The sequence below is a fragment of the Xenopus laevis genome, chromosome 9_10L (assembly GCF_017654675.1).
Source record: "Xenopus laevis strain J_2021 chromosome 9_10L, Xenopus_laevis_v10.1, whole genome shotgun sequence".
In the NCBI taxonomy this organism is placed as follows: domain Eukaryota; kingdom Metazoa; phylum Chordata; class Amphibia; order Anura; family Pipidae; genus Xenopus; species Xenopus laevis.
Genome location: NC_054387.1, coordinates 93707369 through 93725909, shown reverse-complemented (window position 1 = coordinate 93725909; position 18541 = coordinate 93707369). Strand labels below are relative to the sequence as shown.

Below are 18541 nucleotides of genomic sequence, written 5' to 3'. Positions count from 1 at the left end.
CTAAGCATCTGGGACTTCGGTAAGGAGTCCAAAAGATGCCTTGGGTGGTTACTGTGATAATGGAGAATGGTGTTTCTGTCTGTGGGCTTCACAAAAATGCAAGAATTCAATTTGTTGTCCTCCTTGTATATTTTGACATCCAAAAATTCGATACTGTCCCTATGGTATTTTAGGGTGAACTTAACAGGGCTAATCTCATTGTTTAGTCGTGTGACAAAACACTCCAAGTCATCAGCCGTGCCCAACCATAGAAAAAAGACATCATCGATGTAGCGCCGATAAAAAGCGCCAAACTGTCTGAACACCGGGTCACTTAATATCTTTTCCTGTTCATAAACAAACATGTAAGCATTTGCATACATAGGAGCCACTTTTGAACCCATAGCTGTCCCACTGTGTTGTAAATAAAATTGTTTTTCAAACTTGAAGTAATTTTTAAACAAAATGAATCTCAATAGGGACAGCGTGAATTCAATCGGTGGGCCTGTATACAGCGGATTTTCAGTAATTAATTGTCGCACAGCCTGTGTGGCACCAAAAGGGTTAAATGGCCAATTGGTGTTAAGCTGCTTTTTGGATTGAAAAAATTTCTTAACAATCTTGTGAAACGTTTTCACGTTGTGTAAATGTAAGACATTTAAGTAGATAGAAAAAACTACAAAGTTACTAAAGTATCTAACATGTGATCAGTGAAAAATGACGACACATTGTTTATTGTAACGTATTTTATTATGTATCTATCGCTTCTGTCAAGCATTATTACATATATTTTGTATACATTTGCAGGGTGTACATGGAAGAAATCTCAGCAAATGGATTTTTTTAAAGAACTTTCACTTACTTCACTTTTTCCACTCGGTAGTGGCATCTTGTGGTGAGAATGCTAATTACGTGTCACGGTTGATTTAACCTGTATACTAAGTTAATGATTTTAATGAGATGTGATTCACATGTATGACGTCATAATTGAGCGCCTCCCTTTGGGGTTGGGCTATGTGTATAAATATGCACCATGAACACTTGTAATTTATCCTTGATAAAGGCCCAAACATGGGCCGAAACGTTGGATGCACAAGTTAAAATAAAAACCTTTTTTCACGGAAACATTGGAGTGCGGGTCCCTATCTAAACATTATATATATATATATATATATATATATATATATATATATATATATATATATATATATATATATATATATATATATATATATATATATATATATATATATATATATATATATATATATATATATATATGCATATATATATGCATATATATATATATGCATATATATATATATGCATATATATATATATGCATATATATATATATGCATATATATATATATGCATATATATATATGCATATATATATATATATATATATATATATATATATATATATATATATATATATATATGCATATATATATATATGCATATATATATATGCATATATATATATATGCATATATATATATGCATATATATATATATATGCATATATATATATGCATATATATATATGCATATATATATGCATATATATATATATGCATATATATATATATGCATATATATATATGCATATATATATGCATATATATATATGCATATGTATATATGCATATGTATATATGCATATATATATATATATATATATATATATATATATATATATATAGATAATATAAGCCATATCCAGTTGTTTTGCAGACTAAACCATGGAGACTACATAATCAATTTTTGAGCAATCACAGTTTATTAATTTATTTAAGATTCAACTCTTGTGGCATTCCACACACATTGTCATAGGAGTACAATTTGCTGAATAACATCTGACGTGGTCGATAAGACTACTTCTTGTTTGGCCAGCCTTTGCTTTTACTTGCTGTATGTAAGTTTATCCAGAGAATTACCCTGATATTAAATAACCCTCACAGGATAAACTATTGAATTATGGTATTCTAAGTAAGCATTTAATGTAATATTACATGAATTATAAGTGCTTACTTGGTTACTAAAAAGAAATGGCCTAAAAACAATATTTGGTACAGGCCTTTGGTGTAGTATGTATACAGTTTTATTAAAGGGAATAAATGCAAAACATGCTTGCCCACAAATGGTGGATTGTTGCTGACTTTTTTTATTTATTTAATGTTTTAGCCATGACAACTACCCAGGACACAGAAGAATATATTGATGACATGGTGGAGCAGGAGAGGAGGTGCGCAGAAGTAACAGAAACAACAAGGCAGCAAAGCATGCCAACCTTTCACAGAGAGCATAGGGGTGACAACCATCATTTCTCAGACCATTTGAAGGCCAGCCAAACCACTCAACAAAAACTCATATCAGAAATTCGTTTGTTACGCAATGAGATGAGCCAGTCAGCACAAAGTCTGCAGCAATCAATTGATGTGCATTTGGCCCATATAGCATCATCAATTGATATACATTTGGGGCATATAGCCTCATCTATTGAAAAGCATCTTGGCTTGATCGCTACAAATATGTTAACACTTTCTCACAATAGAGCACCGCATTCTGAGTCATTATCAGGTCCTGGTAAAGACTCCCCTAGCTCTTCCGGATATCCCTCAGTCCCAGTATACCCATGTTGCAGCAGCACAGAAACTTGTGATGTCGCCGATCAAATCAACACACAAGTATCTAATGCAACCACCCAGTTTACTTTGGACAGAGGGGCTTCTCAAAAAATATCAAAGTTGCCTGTTAAAAGAAGAGCACAATCCCATGATCCATCTGAATTTATTGATTCCAGGTACTTTGAATCAGAAGAAAATGGGGTCTTCCTACAAATAAATGAGGGGCACATACATACTTCAAGAGCCTTAAGATCTAGACCTAGCAGTAGTCTAGAACAATGCACGGTGAAAAAAAAACTGTCAAAGTAAAAAAACAAAACATTTTTTGGTTTATATTATGACCAATAACACGAGTTCATCAATTGTTCAAACAAATATACAGAGCCAGTAAAAACGTAGCTGACTAGTTACTCTGAGGTATTCAAGGATTTGTATTAATCTTAGTTGTTTAAGGACAAAGTGTCTATATTTTCTTGTTCTTGAGTAACAAGTATTAATATGGCTAATACGTTACACTGAGCATTATTCTTATTGAAAATATGCCTCCAGTGAGAGTTCACGACAAACCGAAATGGCTCATGTTAGCCTTTCCAGGACTCAAAAAGCACATTACACATGGACTCTGCCTCCCTATAGATTTATATTCTCTACTCTGCACTGTAAGTGGAGTGATTGCAATGTATAGAGAATAAGTGCTTTAGATAGTTTACATGTGCAGTAAATGCCTTTAGTGTCTGAGAAGAAAGTTAAGAATAATAGTCTCTTTAACAACTATTCTTTTAATTCCGTTGGATTAATTTTTAGTTAGACAATGCTTACAATATGAATTAAAAGGTGAGGTGTATGCAGAGAAATATGTGAGATTTAACTGGACCAGCACTGTTTAACTCTTTTCATGTAATGGGCTATTTAGTTTTTATTCTAAGGGCTAGTCCACACGGGGAGATAGCGGCGCGTTTGCGGTCGCGGCGACAAAGCGCCGCGACAGTCGCCGCGACCGGCGCAGGCGACAGTTTTGTATGGGCGCCTATGTAAAAACGCCTGTGCTAACCACACGAGGCGATGCGCTTTTCAACAGTCGCCTGAAAAAGCCTGGCGAGGCATTTTCAGGCGACTGTTGAAAAGCGCATCGCCTCGTGTGGTTAGCACAGGCGTTTTTACATAGGCGCCCATACAAAACTGTCGCCTGCGCCGGTCGCGGCGACTGTCGCCGCGCTTTGTCGCCGCAAACGCGTCGCTATCTCCCCGTGTGGAATAGCCCTTAATGTTTGCGTAATTGATTCTATCTAAAGGACGACAAAGCACACTTAAGTCCATGGATATATGAGGTTGGGCCCACAGACCCCCAGTTAGACAACCCTGAATTAGACTGTACTGTAAACTGTTGTTTCACAGTTTTTGTTTTTCCTTTTTGGCTTCATACTTGTAATGTCTCCGATGAGCAATAGGGGTCACAATCCTTCGTAATACATCTACATGTTGATGTGTATTCAATTGAAGATGATTTATGTACTTTTTCCACTTCTTTGTAGAATTAAGTAGCAATAAATTTAATTAGACCTAAATTAAATAAAAGAAAAATAACTATTTACACGCTTAAATTAATTTCCATGAAGTAACCTTTCAATGTAACATGGACAGAAAAAACTTCTTGCGCATGCAGAACGTTAATTCAGTTTCTTTTGCATCATACCTGTCATACTGTCTACATTCTCCATTTGCAAGTGTGCATACTCAAATGGCATTCTGAGAAGATGTACTCAACCAAGACAATACAATAGCTCCCATTCATAAATATATATCCACAACTTACATCAATGTTGCTCAGAACAAGCTATACCATAACAATGGACAACAGCCAGGGCATGAGTTAGATAGCTGCTCAGAAATAAAGTTATGTAATCAACTATGACATGATCTACAAGCTTGCCTTCATGTACAGGATATTAATCATGAGCACACCAGAGACCCTAGACACATAATGTTCTCAATTGCCAAGCTGGAAATGGCCCAGGTGTCAAAACGCTCCCAAAATCATACCATGCCTTTGCTTTTGAGATCCATCCTATTTTAAATTACTCTTCTGGAGGAGTTCTGAAGCATAAAGTTCTGCATTATCTGAAGCAACAGTGACTGATAGATTTGTTCGTCTACTGCTTATTGTTATCTGTTGCATTTTTTTTTTTTGTTGCATTTGGAAGTTTTTGTTGATAAAACAAAAACAAAACTCAGTGTCAGTCTGTGGAGACTAAAGCTAGTAAATTTCTGTCATGCATAAAAAAGTGATTAACTCAAAGAAAGAAAGCATAATTTTGCTGCCTATGGCTATGCCACACTGTGTTACTTGTTCCCAGCTACTTGTCGTGGCTGGAAAATGCCAGAAAATACCATGCCATAGACAGTACTGAGAATTGTCTCTGCTAAAACACACATAGTGTCTTAGCAGAGACAATTCTCAGAATTGTTTATTTTGTAGCCTTTACAAGTAGCTCCGTGTGTCATTCCCCTAAGGGTAATGGCAGACAGATTTGTCAAACACAATTATTAATTCATGGCACGGGCGACATCTGAAAATGCCTCTCCATTGCCAATCATTGAAATCGATGGCAGTATGGCCAATTTATTGCTAAATTGCCTCTGGAGGGAAAATTGCGGACGACAAATCTTCCCGTGGGCCACTACCCTTATAGATCTCAGATAAGGCCTTAATATGAGTATGCAGTCCTGTTTTTGGACCCCAGTAATTAAGTAGGATAAAAAAATGTGCCACTAAAAATGTAAAAGTAAACCACGAGGACTATAAGGAAAGTTGGGGTTGTTTTCCCAGGAGAATAGGCACTTGAGAGGATGTGTGTTTACTCTTTAGGGCAGTGGCAAAAAGGGCTTCTTGTCAAGGCTACAAAATTGACAATACTGATCATACTACATGTGTTTTAGCAGAGACAATTCTCACTATTGTCTATGGCAGGTTATTTTCTGGCTTTTTGTAGCCTCCATGTGTCATAGCCCTTACCAGGTACATTAGTGCAAAATGTGACAGTATGATTTATTTATTTAGAACAAGAGGCCTTTTGGACTTGAAGCAGCATAAATGGTTCTACACAGAGAGGGCAGTGAGGTTGTGCAATACACTGGTAATGATGTGGTGGTAGATTCTGTTATCTATCTATGACTTTAAGAGTGGCATTGATAACTTTTTAGAGAAGCATACTATCCAAGGATTCAGTTATCTCAACATCTATAGTTGGTTTAGTAGATGGGGTTTTTCAGGTGTAGTATATATTTTTATGTATGTGAGTGAATTGATAGGTCTGTATAACTATATATTAATGTAGTAACATACTATAGTAAATGAGGTTAAAAAAGTCCAAGTTCAACCTGCCTAATTACTTCCTTCAGAGGAAGGTGAAAAACTCAATCTGCAGCCTCTGCAATTTGCTTTTGAAGGGGAAAAAATTAAACCAGTCTCTGGAACAACTTTGTACTTATGCACTTATAAACAGCCTATGATTAAGTGCATATGAGCATGAAACATGTAAGGTTTTGTTTAGTATTTACCTAATAATGTCTGCACTTCATTTGCTTTTCCTGTCCATGGGATCTGTGAGTGCCTACTGTTTCTTTTCTTGGTCTGATACCTCCTTATAATTAAGGGGACCTCAGCAGCAAATACTCTTATTTTATGATTGTTTCTAATTGTCATTGCCAGTGGCTTATTAGCCAAATCAAATAGTAAAGGGGATATCGGACAACTCTGATGGGTGCCTCGGGTGAAGTTAAATAATGAGGGAGAAACAAGGGGCAATACAAAGCTTTGCTGTAGGATCTGCATACTGTGCTCCCAAATGCAAATTTATGTAACACTTCATATAGGTATGACGAGCATATAGAATTAACAACCATTTAAAAATGTAATTTAAGAATCATGGTTGGTTGTATTTTTTTTTGCTATGGATGTATACAAGACCGCATCTTGCCTGTGCAAAACCCAAACTGATCTCTGTGGATCAGAGAAGGTAAAATGGTATTTAACAGTAACGCTAAAATCTTAGCTAACAATTTAATGTCAAGATTCAGAACTAATATAGGTGCTAAATTCTTACATTCTGTAGAATCGGTGTCTGATTTTGGGATTAGAGAAATATTTGTTGAAACAGACCTTTCATCTAGTAAAAAAACATTAAACATTGTGGCCATATGAAGTGCTAAAATACAGGAAAACCTTCTATAATACATTTCCAAAAATCTGCCATGGCCCGGGGCCATTGATAATCAACGGGAGGCAAATTCTATGACTATGGCATTTAGTTCTCCTGTAATTTGTCCAGAGGGCAATTTTAGAAAAGTTATAAGTGTATGATCAATTCTATTATTAAGGCATCAAGCTAATTTTATTGTTGATTTCTTCATTTGGGTATACAGCCTCTGGTTGGTCCATCTAAAAGATTTGTATCCTCATATCCATATTTGGGTTATTATCTTATGTGATATGCAATTGATTTAGGGCTTGGATTAAGGAATTAATCAATTTCTCTCCTTTTTTTTTCTCTCCTGAATCTTATGTGATATCCACACTAATGCTACATTTTCAGAAATATAATGCTTAATACAAGTTTCCAATTCAGAGACAATTTCTGATCGCCAGCAAAAATCAGGGTTACACTTGGACCATTGTAAGAATATTAATGCAACTGATCATGGGCTTGTCAATAGTCTCTACATATCACTAATTGCCCATGCCCCAAGTCTCCTAGGAGAGCCATTCAAATCTCAAAACACGCTATTGGTTATCATTTGGCTCCTTCTATTATAGTGGTCACCAAAACAAATCAGCCCTCAGAATTGGATACATTTGTCTTGCACTTGTAATCTGAGGCCAGCTGTAAAGAAAATTACCTCTACTTTAGTTTTATTGTCAGCAGAAACTAAATATACATCCTGTTATCTATGGAGGAAAAAAACCCCCATAATTCTACCATTACGATAGAAAAGTGCGTGGAGCCTGGACGACTGTGTTTGTTTATTATATGTGAAGCCTAAGCAGAAAGCCAGCATTATTTGATCTTGTGGTATAGGAGAGCTTGAATAATATGAGTAAGTCTTGCTGTTTAGTAGTGTAGTTGGGGAGATATATTTGATATTTGTTGCTCTCATGTCTCAACTGTTGGGCTGATCTGCCTGCTTGCGGTATCATGACCTCGATCTGGTGACAATGCAATTATAGGATAATATCCCGTTATGGTTCCCCTTACTGTTTTGTGTAGTGTTCAATGGATTCTGTCACATTCCAGTCTTTATGACAAATCCAAAAGATAAAGATCAATTACCAGCTAACAATGGTAAGTCCCTTAGTTATTCTGGGTTCCCCCCTGGTGTGTATGTTATTGCCTCTTAACCTGTTATCGACATCTTCAATCCGTTGATAGTTGGCAATGTAAAATGTCCTGTTCGTGAGCATCAAGAACCATAATCATGTCTTACAGCTCATTTTCAATTGTGCCTAGGCTGTGCAAGTTCTTGTAGTTTTAAATTGCTTTATCCCGTGCTTGTCTAGCCTTAACTTGTGCTTGTTCTGACTGGGAATCAGGCCCAGTCATTTTTACTTTTGTACTTTTGTCATTACTCCAGTAGTTTGCATGTGAGGCCTAGTAATATAAGAGCCCACACACTTAGGCTGTTATGTATGAGGTGATGTGCCTTTTGAGACCCTTTTTTTGTGTCCTAGGTGTCATCTGGTGGTCTCTCTTGCCTCAGGATGGATTTTTTGACTTAGACTTAGATTTTGAGTCAATGTTCACTGCTGATTGGTGGTAACTGGGGTCAAGGAATTTGTGGGTAAGGAGTGATCTCAACAAGTGGCCATCTTTGATCACACCTCAAGTAACCTCCTGACTTGCACACAAAACTATGCAGGCCAGTTACTTTATATTACTCAGCAATACATCTCATCTACCACTTAGCCACTCAGTCTACCAGTTTGTCCAGATTTTCCTAGGAGGATGCCACATCCTGGGTCAAATTAATTGGCCTTCATAGTTTTATGTCATAAGCAAACACAGATAATTTACTTTACTTAACCCAAATGTCTTTGTGGCACTGTATCAAAAGCTTTGGCAAAATCCAAATAGGTCACATCTACTGCAACCCCACCATCCAAATTCCTACTTCCCTCATCATAAAAAGGCTATTAAATTTGTTTGACGTTATCTTTGATAAAGCTCTGCTGATTATTACCTATAATGCCATTCTCCAGAACATAATCTTGAATGTGATCCCTTAACAAGCCTTGAAATAGCTTACTCACAACAGATGTCAGACATACAGGCTTGTTAATGCCAGACTTGGATTGTAATCCCTTTTTAAATGTTACATGAACTTTTCTCCAATATTGTACATAGGCACCATACCTGATGATTTGTAAAATATATATTCATATATAAGATATGTCTATAATATGTATATGCACTAGGGTTCACTTGGAGGGGTTCAACAGAAATTAGTGTCTTTGTTGCTGAAGCTTCATCTTTTACTGTTGCCTGTTCATCTTCTGATATATGTAAAGTTTATATTTGTATTGACACAGTAAGTTAGTAGTATCTTGAACTACACAAATTACTACACTCAAGCCTGGATTTGTGGAAAGTCAGTGATCAGTGATTAGCATCGCTGCAGCAAGGAAAACAAAAGAAAACTTTTGATATGTTATCAAGGGTAACTGCCCAGGTGCAAGTTTTTCCAGTGTAAGGCTAAGGGCACACTAGGCGATAGCGCCGCGATTTGACTCGCGGCGACTTTTCGCCGCGACTTTTAATCTGCAATCGCTGTGGAAACTTTTGCGCTGGCCTCTATGGGGAATCGCGAGCGTAAAAACACACGCGGCGATCTTTTTTCTATTGTCGCTCGAAATCGCCTCGCTAGGCGATTTCGAGCGACAATAGAAAAAAGATCGCCGCGTGTGTTTTTACGCTGGCGATTTGACGCGATTCCCCATAGACGCCAGCGCCAAAGTTTCCCCAGCGATTGCGGATTAAAAGTCGCGGCGAAAAGTCGCCGCGAGTCAAATCGCGGCGCTATCGCCTAGTGTGCCCTTAGCCTAAGGGTAAGGACACACGAGGAGATTCAGGGAGATTTTGTCGCCTGGCTACTAATCTCCTTGTCTTTTGAGCAACTATCTCCCTGAACTGCCTCAGCGTTTTTCCCCATAGGCTACAATGAAAAGTCGCCTGCGCTAATGCACACAGGGCGATGCGTTTTCAATAGTTGCCTGAAATTGCCTCACTGAGGCAACTTTGGGCAACTATTGAAAACGCATCACCGTGTGTGCTAAATGAGCCAACTTATTAGTCTTGTGATGTGAACAGCATCTATAATAATATAAATTAAAAAGGTTGTTTTATTTTTGTATCCTAAAGCACTCACAGGTGCATCTAATTATTATGACTTTTTTGAACATGCCTTTTGTATGGGTTAATTGTACAAATGCTTAAAGGATTGATGGCATAATTAAGGAACTTTTGCCAGTGGCACATAATAGACGTAAAGCCACTACACATAGCAAAGGCCCAACAGCCAATCATAAAACTTTATTTAATTATTATTATTGATTCAACTGTCATAGATTGGCTCCACTGTCACTATTATTCTTTGTTATTTTTTCTACTGGCTAACATGGTTTAAAAAAATATGGAAATCTTCCTTTGTTTCATTCCTGAAGTTACCAAACCCTTGTAGTACAAATAGAGGGGTTGTTCACTTTTCAATTATATTATTCAGCAGCTCTCCAGTTTGCAGGTTCAACAAGCTGGTTGCTAAGGACCAAATTACTCTAGCAACCATGCATTTATTTTAATAAGTGGAATAGGAGAGGCCCTGAATAGAAGAACAAATAATTAAAAGTATCAATAACAATACATATATAACAGTGGAGTGGTTATTTGGATGGAGTCAGAGACCCCCCATTTGAAAGCTGGAAAGAGTTAGAAAGAGGCAAAAATACTATACAAGAGAAAAACAAATATGAATTGAGGTTGTCATAATAAAGAGTAGGGCCCTGTGTGCCTGCTTGGCCACATTACTGACCCACCCAGCTCCAATATGCCTAAACCCCCCCAATTTCACTAGAAGCTGCTACCATATTGTGTCCTTTTGTTTTACCGGACACTAACAGGACTATTGCCTGTCCTCCTCACTGATGGCAGCCCTGTAGATGGACCATTAGGGAGACCTGTACTGCCTAAGGCAGGTATTAAGTACAGGACTTCATTGTTCCCAAGCTCTAGGGAGTTTATTCAACTGCTCATAGTATCTCCGCTTTTATGACCTCAGAAGTTTCTATTTTTTTTATCGATGCCTACGAACAAGAATAAGGTATTGCTTAAGCGCAATGTTTTATGAAAAGTATTTCTGCTTGATCTGATGTGGCCACTTGATAAGTTAAAGGAACAGTAACTTAAAAAGTAAGTGTTTTAAAATAATGGAAATATAATGCAGTGTTGCCCTGCACTGGTAAAACTGCTGTTTGCTTAAGAAACATTACTATTGTTTATATAAATAAGCTGCTGTGGAGCAATGGGGGCAGTCATTCAAAGAAGAAAAAGCTCAAGTTACACAGCAGATAGCAAATAGCTCTGTCTGTTTAATGTTGTTATCTGTTATTTAAACTGTGCCATACAGCCGTTTTTCGATTTCCGCCATTGCTCCACAGCAGCTTGCTTATATGAACTATAGTAGTGTTTCTGTAGCAAACACATCAGTTATACTGGTGCAGTGCAACACTACATGATATTTTCATTACTTTAAAACACTTACATTTTTTGGTGTTACTAAGTACGAGATTCAAGGGAGTCAATTCTAGGAGGCCTTTAACAAAATATTTAAATACAATGTAATATTCTGCTTTAAAATAATCAGGAAGGAATGTTTATTACATGTAGTATGCAGAAGAAGAATGGAGTAAAGGATTTAATTCATGTCAGTCAGATGAGCGTATAAAACCATATTTTAATGCAAATATAAGGTGCAACATATGACAATGCAAGTCTTCTGTTCTAGATGCTAACGTGGACTGGAGGATTTCATTAATTCAGCTTAAGACTCTAGAAAAAATGAATATGGATGGATGGAAAAAAACTCCATGTGTAAAAGACAGTGCTGAGGTCTTGCTGATTGATGGCACAGGAGTCACTACTAATGAAAAAGGAGATGATTCACATTCAGTTTGTGAAATACCAACAAAATGTGGGGATCTAAGAAGTAATACATTGGCAGATAAAATAGATGGGAATGATACATGCTCTAGTAAGAAAGAAGAGCAGTTTAAATGTACTGTCTGTGGAAAGCTTTTTCATTGGCCCTCCCATTTAAGGCATCACATGCAGAGTCATACAAATGAAAGGCCTTACAAGTGTTCTGTTTGCCATAAGGGATTTAAAGATGGCCACAAACTCAATCGCCATCAGCAAATGCACCCAGAATTTAAACAAGACTTTGCATATAGGAAAGTCTACAAGTGCTATATCTGTGACAAACCTTTTAAGTTCCAATCAGACCTAGACAAGCATACGCTTATACACAGCGAGGAGAAACCCTTCAAATGTCCAATATGCAGCGTAGGCTTCAGACGCCTTGACCATCTAAAAAGGCATAATTTTGTGCACACTAGCGACAGGCCATTCAAATGTAGCATTTGTGGGAGAGGATTTGTGGAAGCCACGGAAGTTCTTAAACATGAGAGAATTCATTCTGGTGATAAACCATACAAGTGCAAGTTTTGTGACAAAAGTTTCTATCACCCTCGAAGTCTGAAAGAACACTCTGCTGTCAAGCATGCCTTGGCTGGAGAAGAAATGAAAAAGATATATAGTGATGATGTCCTTTGCAAACTTCCAACAACCAAAGAAAAGGCTGAGCAATATCCAGAAGACAACAGAACAGAACAAGTTGATCTTGAGTGTCATCCTTCAGAAAGCGGACCTCATGAAATAGTTGTTTATCTTTCTGATGATGACTGAATCAATGTAGATGAAAGCCGCAGATGATTACTGGAAAATACAATTAGGATACTATTTTTAAAAGTGGTTTTGCCAGAAGACAATACAGGATCACAGCAGTAAAAATGCACTTTTTACTTCTGAATACCTTGGCAACTATTTTTCTGGGGCACATGGTCTTATCTACTTTCTTCCAGTCATGTTATTCTATAACTGATTATGTACATAAAGCACCATTTTATCTTTTCTTCTCTTAACAGGCTTTAAATCATTAAATGGTAATTTGGGTATCAGATCAAGCCTGTGTTTCAGATTACAGACAGGTGAAGGCTTGTTTATCAAAAGTCAAATTTTAGTGATTTTAGAGGTTTTTGAAACTCACTTTCTCTAAAATCACGAATGTCATGAAAGTTGTTAAAAGATCAGAATATAAAAGGTATGAATGAAAAAACCAAACACTTGGCAATGCACTAAGAAATACGAAAACCTCAAAAAAATCACGTTTTTCAGATAATTACTAGCAAAAAAAATCAGAAAACCTCTAAAACTCTGAATTGATTTAAAAATGGTCCAATAAGATCAGAATGGCTTCCATTGACTTCAGCAGCTTTTACCTGGCAAATTTTTGTATTAGAGGTTTTCATGGTTTTTACGCTTAATGAATGTTAATTTTTATAGAATAGAAATCCGAATGTTGTAAATCAGCCCCCTAGAGTCATTTGAAATTCTAGTAAATTTCCCTTAACAGTAATTAAAGCTTATTATTGATAATCTAACTAACCTTGACCTATTTCTTTGTCTTTTTTTTTAATTTTTTTAATTATTTGTTTTCAGATTAAATTACTCTTTAAGTATTATAATATAGTCAAATAAACTTCATGTGTATGTGTTCCATAATTGTTTCATGATTTGTTTGGACTTCACTTTTTCTTTTGGAAAATGTAATTTCAACTTGTAAAGACACAGGAATAAGCAAATAAATTTGAGTGCATTTTCACACATTATTCAGCACTTTATATCTTCTGTTGTTAGCCAGATTATTACTTTCCGCAGCAATTAGAATGCTTTCATTAAATCGTTTGTTGCCTTTTTTCCAAAAACGTATTTTGCTCTCATTCCCTGTTTTGATTTTATTTGTCTAAGAATGTGAAACGGGATAGTTTTATGGATTGTTAGACTGTCTGGAGACTGCAGTACCCTGTAAAATGATTCTAGTCTACTTGATGAATCCCATTTATGCCAGTGGCATAACATTTTTAGCCAAATATGTCATATGAATGTAGAACAGACATTATTAAAATATAAGGGGGCACATTGACACGGTTATAGAAAAAGGTCTCCCTTACTCATGTTAATACAAAATCTATGGCTCCATGAGGCCAAAACTGTACTTTTCTTAAAGGGATCCTGTCATCGGAAAAAATGTTTTTTTCAAAATGCATCAGTTAATAGTGCTGCTCCAGCAGAATTCTGCACTGAAATCCTTTTTTCAAAAGAGCAAACAGATTTTTTTTTATATTCAATTTTGAAATCTGACATGGGGCTAGACATTTTGTCAATTTCCCAGCTGCCCCTGGTCATGTTGCACAGTGTGCCCTATACCCCTCAGGGGTGCAAATAGCCAGATGTGCAAATAGCCAGATGTGAAATTTACCAAAAATGTCAAAACCTTAGGATGGAACTGGACCAAATTGGGTATTCCCTTCCATAATTCTAATGCAATTGCAGTTGTGGGAGGGTGTTGCACCTGACACAATGCGTTAAAATTTCTATGAGATCAGATGTGGTTTTTTTTTTTTAATTTTTTCAAATGGCAGCATCCCACCAGGTAGTGCATATGAATGACAACAACCTACCAGACAACTAGTAGGAACACCAATCTACCAGGCAACACATAAAATGATACTAGTAGGAACACCAATCTACCAGGCAACACATAAGATGATACCATCCTTCCAGGCAGAGTATAGGGATGAAAACATGATTCAACACATGGAAACATCACTTGAGACACTCATATATTAGATTTTGGTATTGCTATAGCTATTATGAAATGCTGCTGTTCAGCAAATGGGTTGTTCCTTTTTTCTGACCCCAGCCTTAGATTCATTGTTTGCCAAGTATAAGAACAGCATCACATTCCACAGAAATCTGAGAACACAAATATAAGGGGATGCTAAGTGCATATATAAATTGTATATGGTATGTAGACTGTTACAACTTGCTCTAGCATTTCTACACATGTTGGCTTAGGAAGTTCGATTGGTGTGACTCACCCTTTTTCCTACGAACCTAACGAGTTTCAATGAACTGTAAAGCTGCTTGATCCTTGAATGTAGGATGAATCACTTTTAAAATGTTCTACATGAAATCATAACTAAGGGGCAGATTCGTTAAGATTCGAATGGTAAATTTGAATTGTCACTTTAAATAAAATTTTAAATCGCCAACTTTGAATTTGAATTCAAATGTGAGATCACACCTTGACCCTGGAAATAGGAAATAATTCTAATTCAAATATTCACCACCTAAAACCTGCCGAGTTCATTTACAATGGCAGAGGTCTGTTGAACCATTTGAAGATGTTAATGCCTTCCTGACATTTGAGGTTTTTTTTTCGGATCGCTCATATTCGACATTCGAGTTTTTTCATAAATAACCTCCCATTCGAGTTGAGTACATTCAAATTCATTACAGTTAAAAAAAAAATTCTTCAAAATTTGACCTTTGATAAATCTGCTCCTAAATGTAGGTTTTCTATACCAATGATACAGTCACTAAGTTTGTTACCCCTGTTCCTGTGATTTTGTTCCTTTATGTTTAAGAAATAGGAATGAATTCCCATTATATAAATTTTTTTGGGGTGGAAATACCCTATTGCTGTTGTATGATAATCTAAACAAAATTCTTTCTTCTGAAAAATATCTGCGAACACAGGCTGCCCAAAATCACCACTAGATGGTTGTATTGTCAAGAGTATTTCTTTCTATCTTTTTTTTAACAAAAAAAAAATACCTTGCATCTTTCCACGCAGTTTGCATGACCTTTTCTTATGACATAAGCCAGCTGGAATTGCAGATTGTATAAACAGTGGTTTCCAGTTCTTCAATAGTACACAGAATCCAAGAAACAAGTTCTCTAGACCTAGTATAAACTTGCATTTGATTGCAGGTTTGAATCCACACGCAAGGTTTAGATATCATTTACAAAATGTGCTGGTTTGCTCCAACTTCATTAAAATAGAAATGAATCAGAAATCTAAATATATTACCAGGATTTGAAAGTAATGTTACATTATTGTGTCAGATACTTACATGTTAAATACATATTTACGACATCAATTATTTCTGATTTTATATAAAATAAATATTATTGGTATATGTATAGGCTCCATCATCTGGAATGCTTGGGACCATGAGTTTTCCGAATAAGGATTTTACGTAATTTGGATCACCATACCTTAAAGGAGAACTAAACGCTAAAACGAATATAGCTAAAATGCCATCTCCAGTAGACAACATTGTAATCAAAGAATACAAATTCTAAGATGATTAATCCTATTGGATTTATTTAATGTTTAAATTATTTTGTAGTACATTTAAAGTATGGTGATCTTTTATCTGGAAACCCCCAGATCCTGAGCATTCTGAAAAACAGGTCCCTTACCTGTACTAAACTTAATGCACCAGTCTAAAGGTTCAGCATGTGTATAACTGTCATTATTAGGGATGCACCGAATCCACTATTTTGGATTCGGCCGAACCCCCGAATCCTTTTTGAAAGATTCGGCCAAATACCGAACTGAATCCAAATCCTAATTAGCATATGCAAATTAGGGGTGGGAAGGGGAAACATTTTTTACTTCCTTGTTTTGTGATAAAAAGGCATACAATTTCCCTCCACACCCCTAATTTGCATATGCAAATTCGGTTCGGCCGGGCAGAAGGATTCGGCCAAATCCGAATCCTGCAGAAAAAGGCCGAATCCTGGATTCGGTGCATCCCTAGTAATTATCCATACTTTTAAAGTAGTCAACAGAGTTTCCCATCTTGGATATTGATAGGAGTGTCAGTGACATGCACATGCTCAGTGTGCTTTGAGCAGCTGTTGAGAAGCTAAGCTTAGTGGCCATTGAAAATCATCAAGCATATAATGAGTTTCACCTGTCATAGTAGCTGATGCTTTGGATTAAATCAATATAAATTCTTCTTTTGGTGGTCCCTCACTCCGTGTTTCAGGGTACAAGCACCTGATGAAGGATGTTTATATCCGACACATGTTGTGAGAAATAAATTATACTGACCTGATCGTGGGTCTCCAGAGTTTATTCCTAAATGCTTTGGATTATTATATTCTAAAACAAATACACTGTTTTATGGACTGTCATATAATGAGAACCTGAGTTAATTGTGACTTTCATATTCTGTATATAACGTATATTGCGAGTCTGTCCCTAAGCTCAGTACCTGACTGCAGTGAATCAGCAGAAAAGAAGATGGGGAGCTACAGAGACAACGTTGGAGGCACAGATTTTTACAGCTAAAGAGCTATGGTTGCCATGTTCTGATTTGGTAAGCTTAAGTTCTTCTTTTATGTCTGCAAAAAATATTTAAACATCAAATAACCCCAATAAGATTTTCTATCAATAAGGAGCATGCAGCTAATTTAGGATGAAGTACAAGGTATTGTTTTATTATTAATGACAGAAAAGATCTTTATGGCAGATGGCCTTCCAGTGATTCAGGGTAATGGATTTCCAGACAGGTCCAGAGTGGGATCCAAAATAGGCCCAATAAATGGTGACTATGGCATTTTACAGCAGCAGAGTAGGAAGAATGGGTAAGTAGAATAGGCGGTCTATGGTGCAGCTGTCTGGGGGCACAATTTAAAATAAACAAAAAACTTCATACAAGAGAGGCTTTGCTGTTGCCATTGTCCCCAGGACAGGTGGGGGGGCGGGGGTCAAGAGTTATTTACCTTGAGGCTAATTCACATACAGTAGGATACAAAGAAGCATTAAAGTAAGAGTTAAGGTGAGTTAACACTGGACACCAGCAGGCTTACAATTCCAAAAGCATGAAGTTCTCGGAAAGACTGATTAATGCCCAGCTGTGTCTGTATATTTCTTATAGCTTCTAGGTTGAACAGTCATGTAAAGAAAACACATTTGTAGTATTTTCCAATTGAAATAATTACATATTAGTTACACAGAAATTTAGATTGAAAAAAGACACATGCATTGAGTTTAATCATGGGCTGCCTAACTGTTAGTTGAACCAGAGGTGGATAAAAAACACTTCTGAAACTATCTCCAGTTCCATTCCTTCCTGACCCTAAGAGGGAAACAGACGACTAGTCCATGGATCAGTTTGTATCAACTAAATTTTAGTACCCCTGCTAAAAAAGGCCTCTAACTCTTTCTTGAAGCTATTTAACTATCTGGCAGTGCTACCGATTCGGGGAAAAAATACTATTTTACATCTCTAACTGTACCCCGTTTTTTGCAACTTGATGTGGAACTTTTCCTAATCTCAGTGGATGCCCTCATGTCTGTTGAATGGATTTACTGCCAACTAAAGCATTCTAGAGTTTATTGTGTAGAGTTTATTGTTTATTAATCTATTGTTATCATATTTCCTCTTAACCCTTTAAGTGCCAGCAGAATTTCACATTTTGGTTACGCGAAATGCCAGCCGTTTTTGAAACATTTTGTGCTCTCTCACTTTAGGGGCATTTTCTGAGGGGAAACCTATAGTTTACCTAGGAAAACTATACATTGTTTTTTTCGGTAGAAACTGAGCTTTCTAAATCTGCCTGAGTTTTCATGTATTTCCACCTGTGCAAAAAAATTTATAGTGCTAAATACCAAAAAAAATTGAAAAATTACCATTTTTCATCGTATATCAATTTATACCAGAAAAATATTTCATTTTAGGGATG

At 36.5% G+C, this 18541-nt stretch overlaps 1 protein-coding gene across 7 annotated transcripts in view; it reads left to right on the top strand.

Moving 5' to 3' along the window:
- The window catches only part of trhd.L (tumorhead L homeolog), a 28979-nt gene extending 15303 nt beyond the window's left edge, over positions 1 to 13676 (top strand). For 6 of the 7 annotated variants that reach the window (XM_018234564.2, XM_041576248.1, XM_018234563.2 and 3 more), the window contains one exon: positions 2170 to 2935. In XM_018234564.2, the coding sequence (XP_018090053.1) occupies positions 2170 to 2921 (752 nt within the window). In that variant the 3' untranslated portion in view covers positions 2922 to 2935. Of the gene's footprint in view, positions 1 to 2169; positions 2936 to 11663 lie in introns of those variants that run through there. The other variant, XM_041576247.1, reaches the window with a different exon arrangement.
- Positions 13677 to 18541: the final 4865 nt, after the last annotated feature.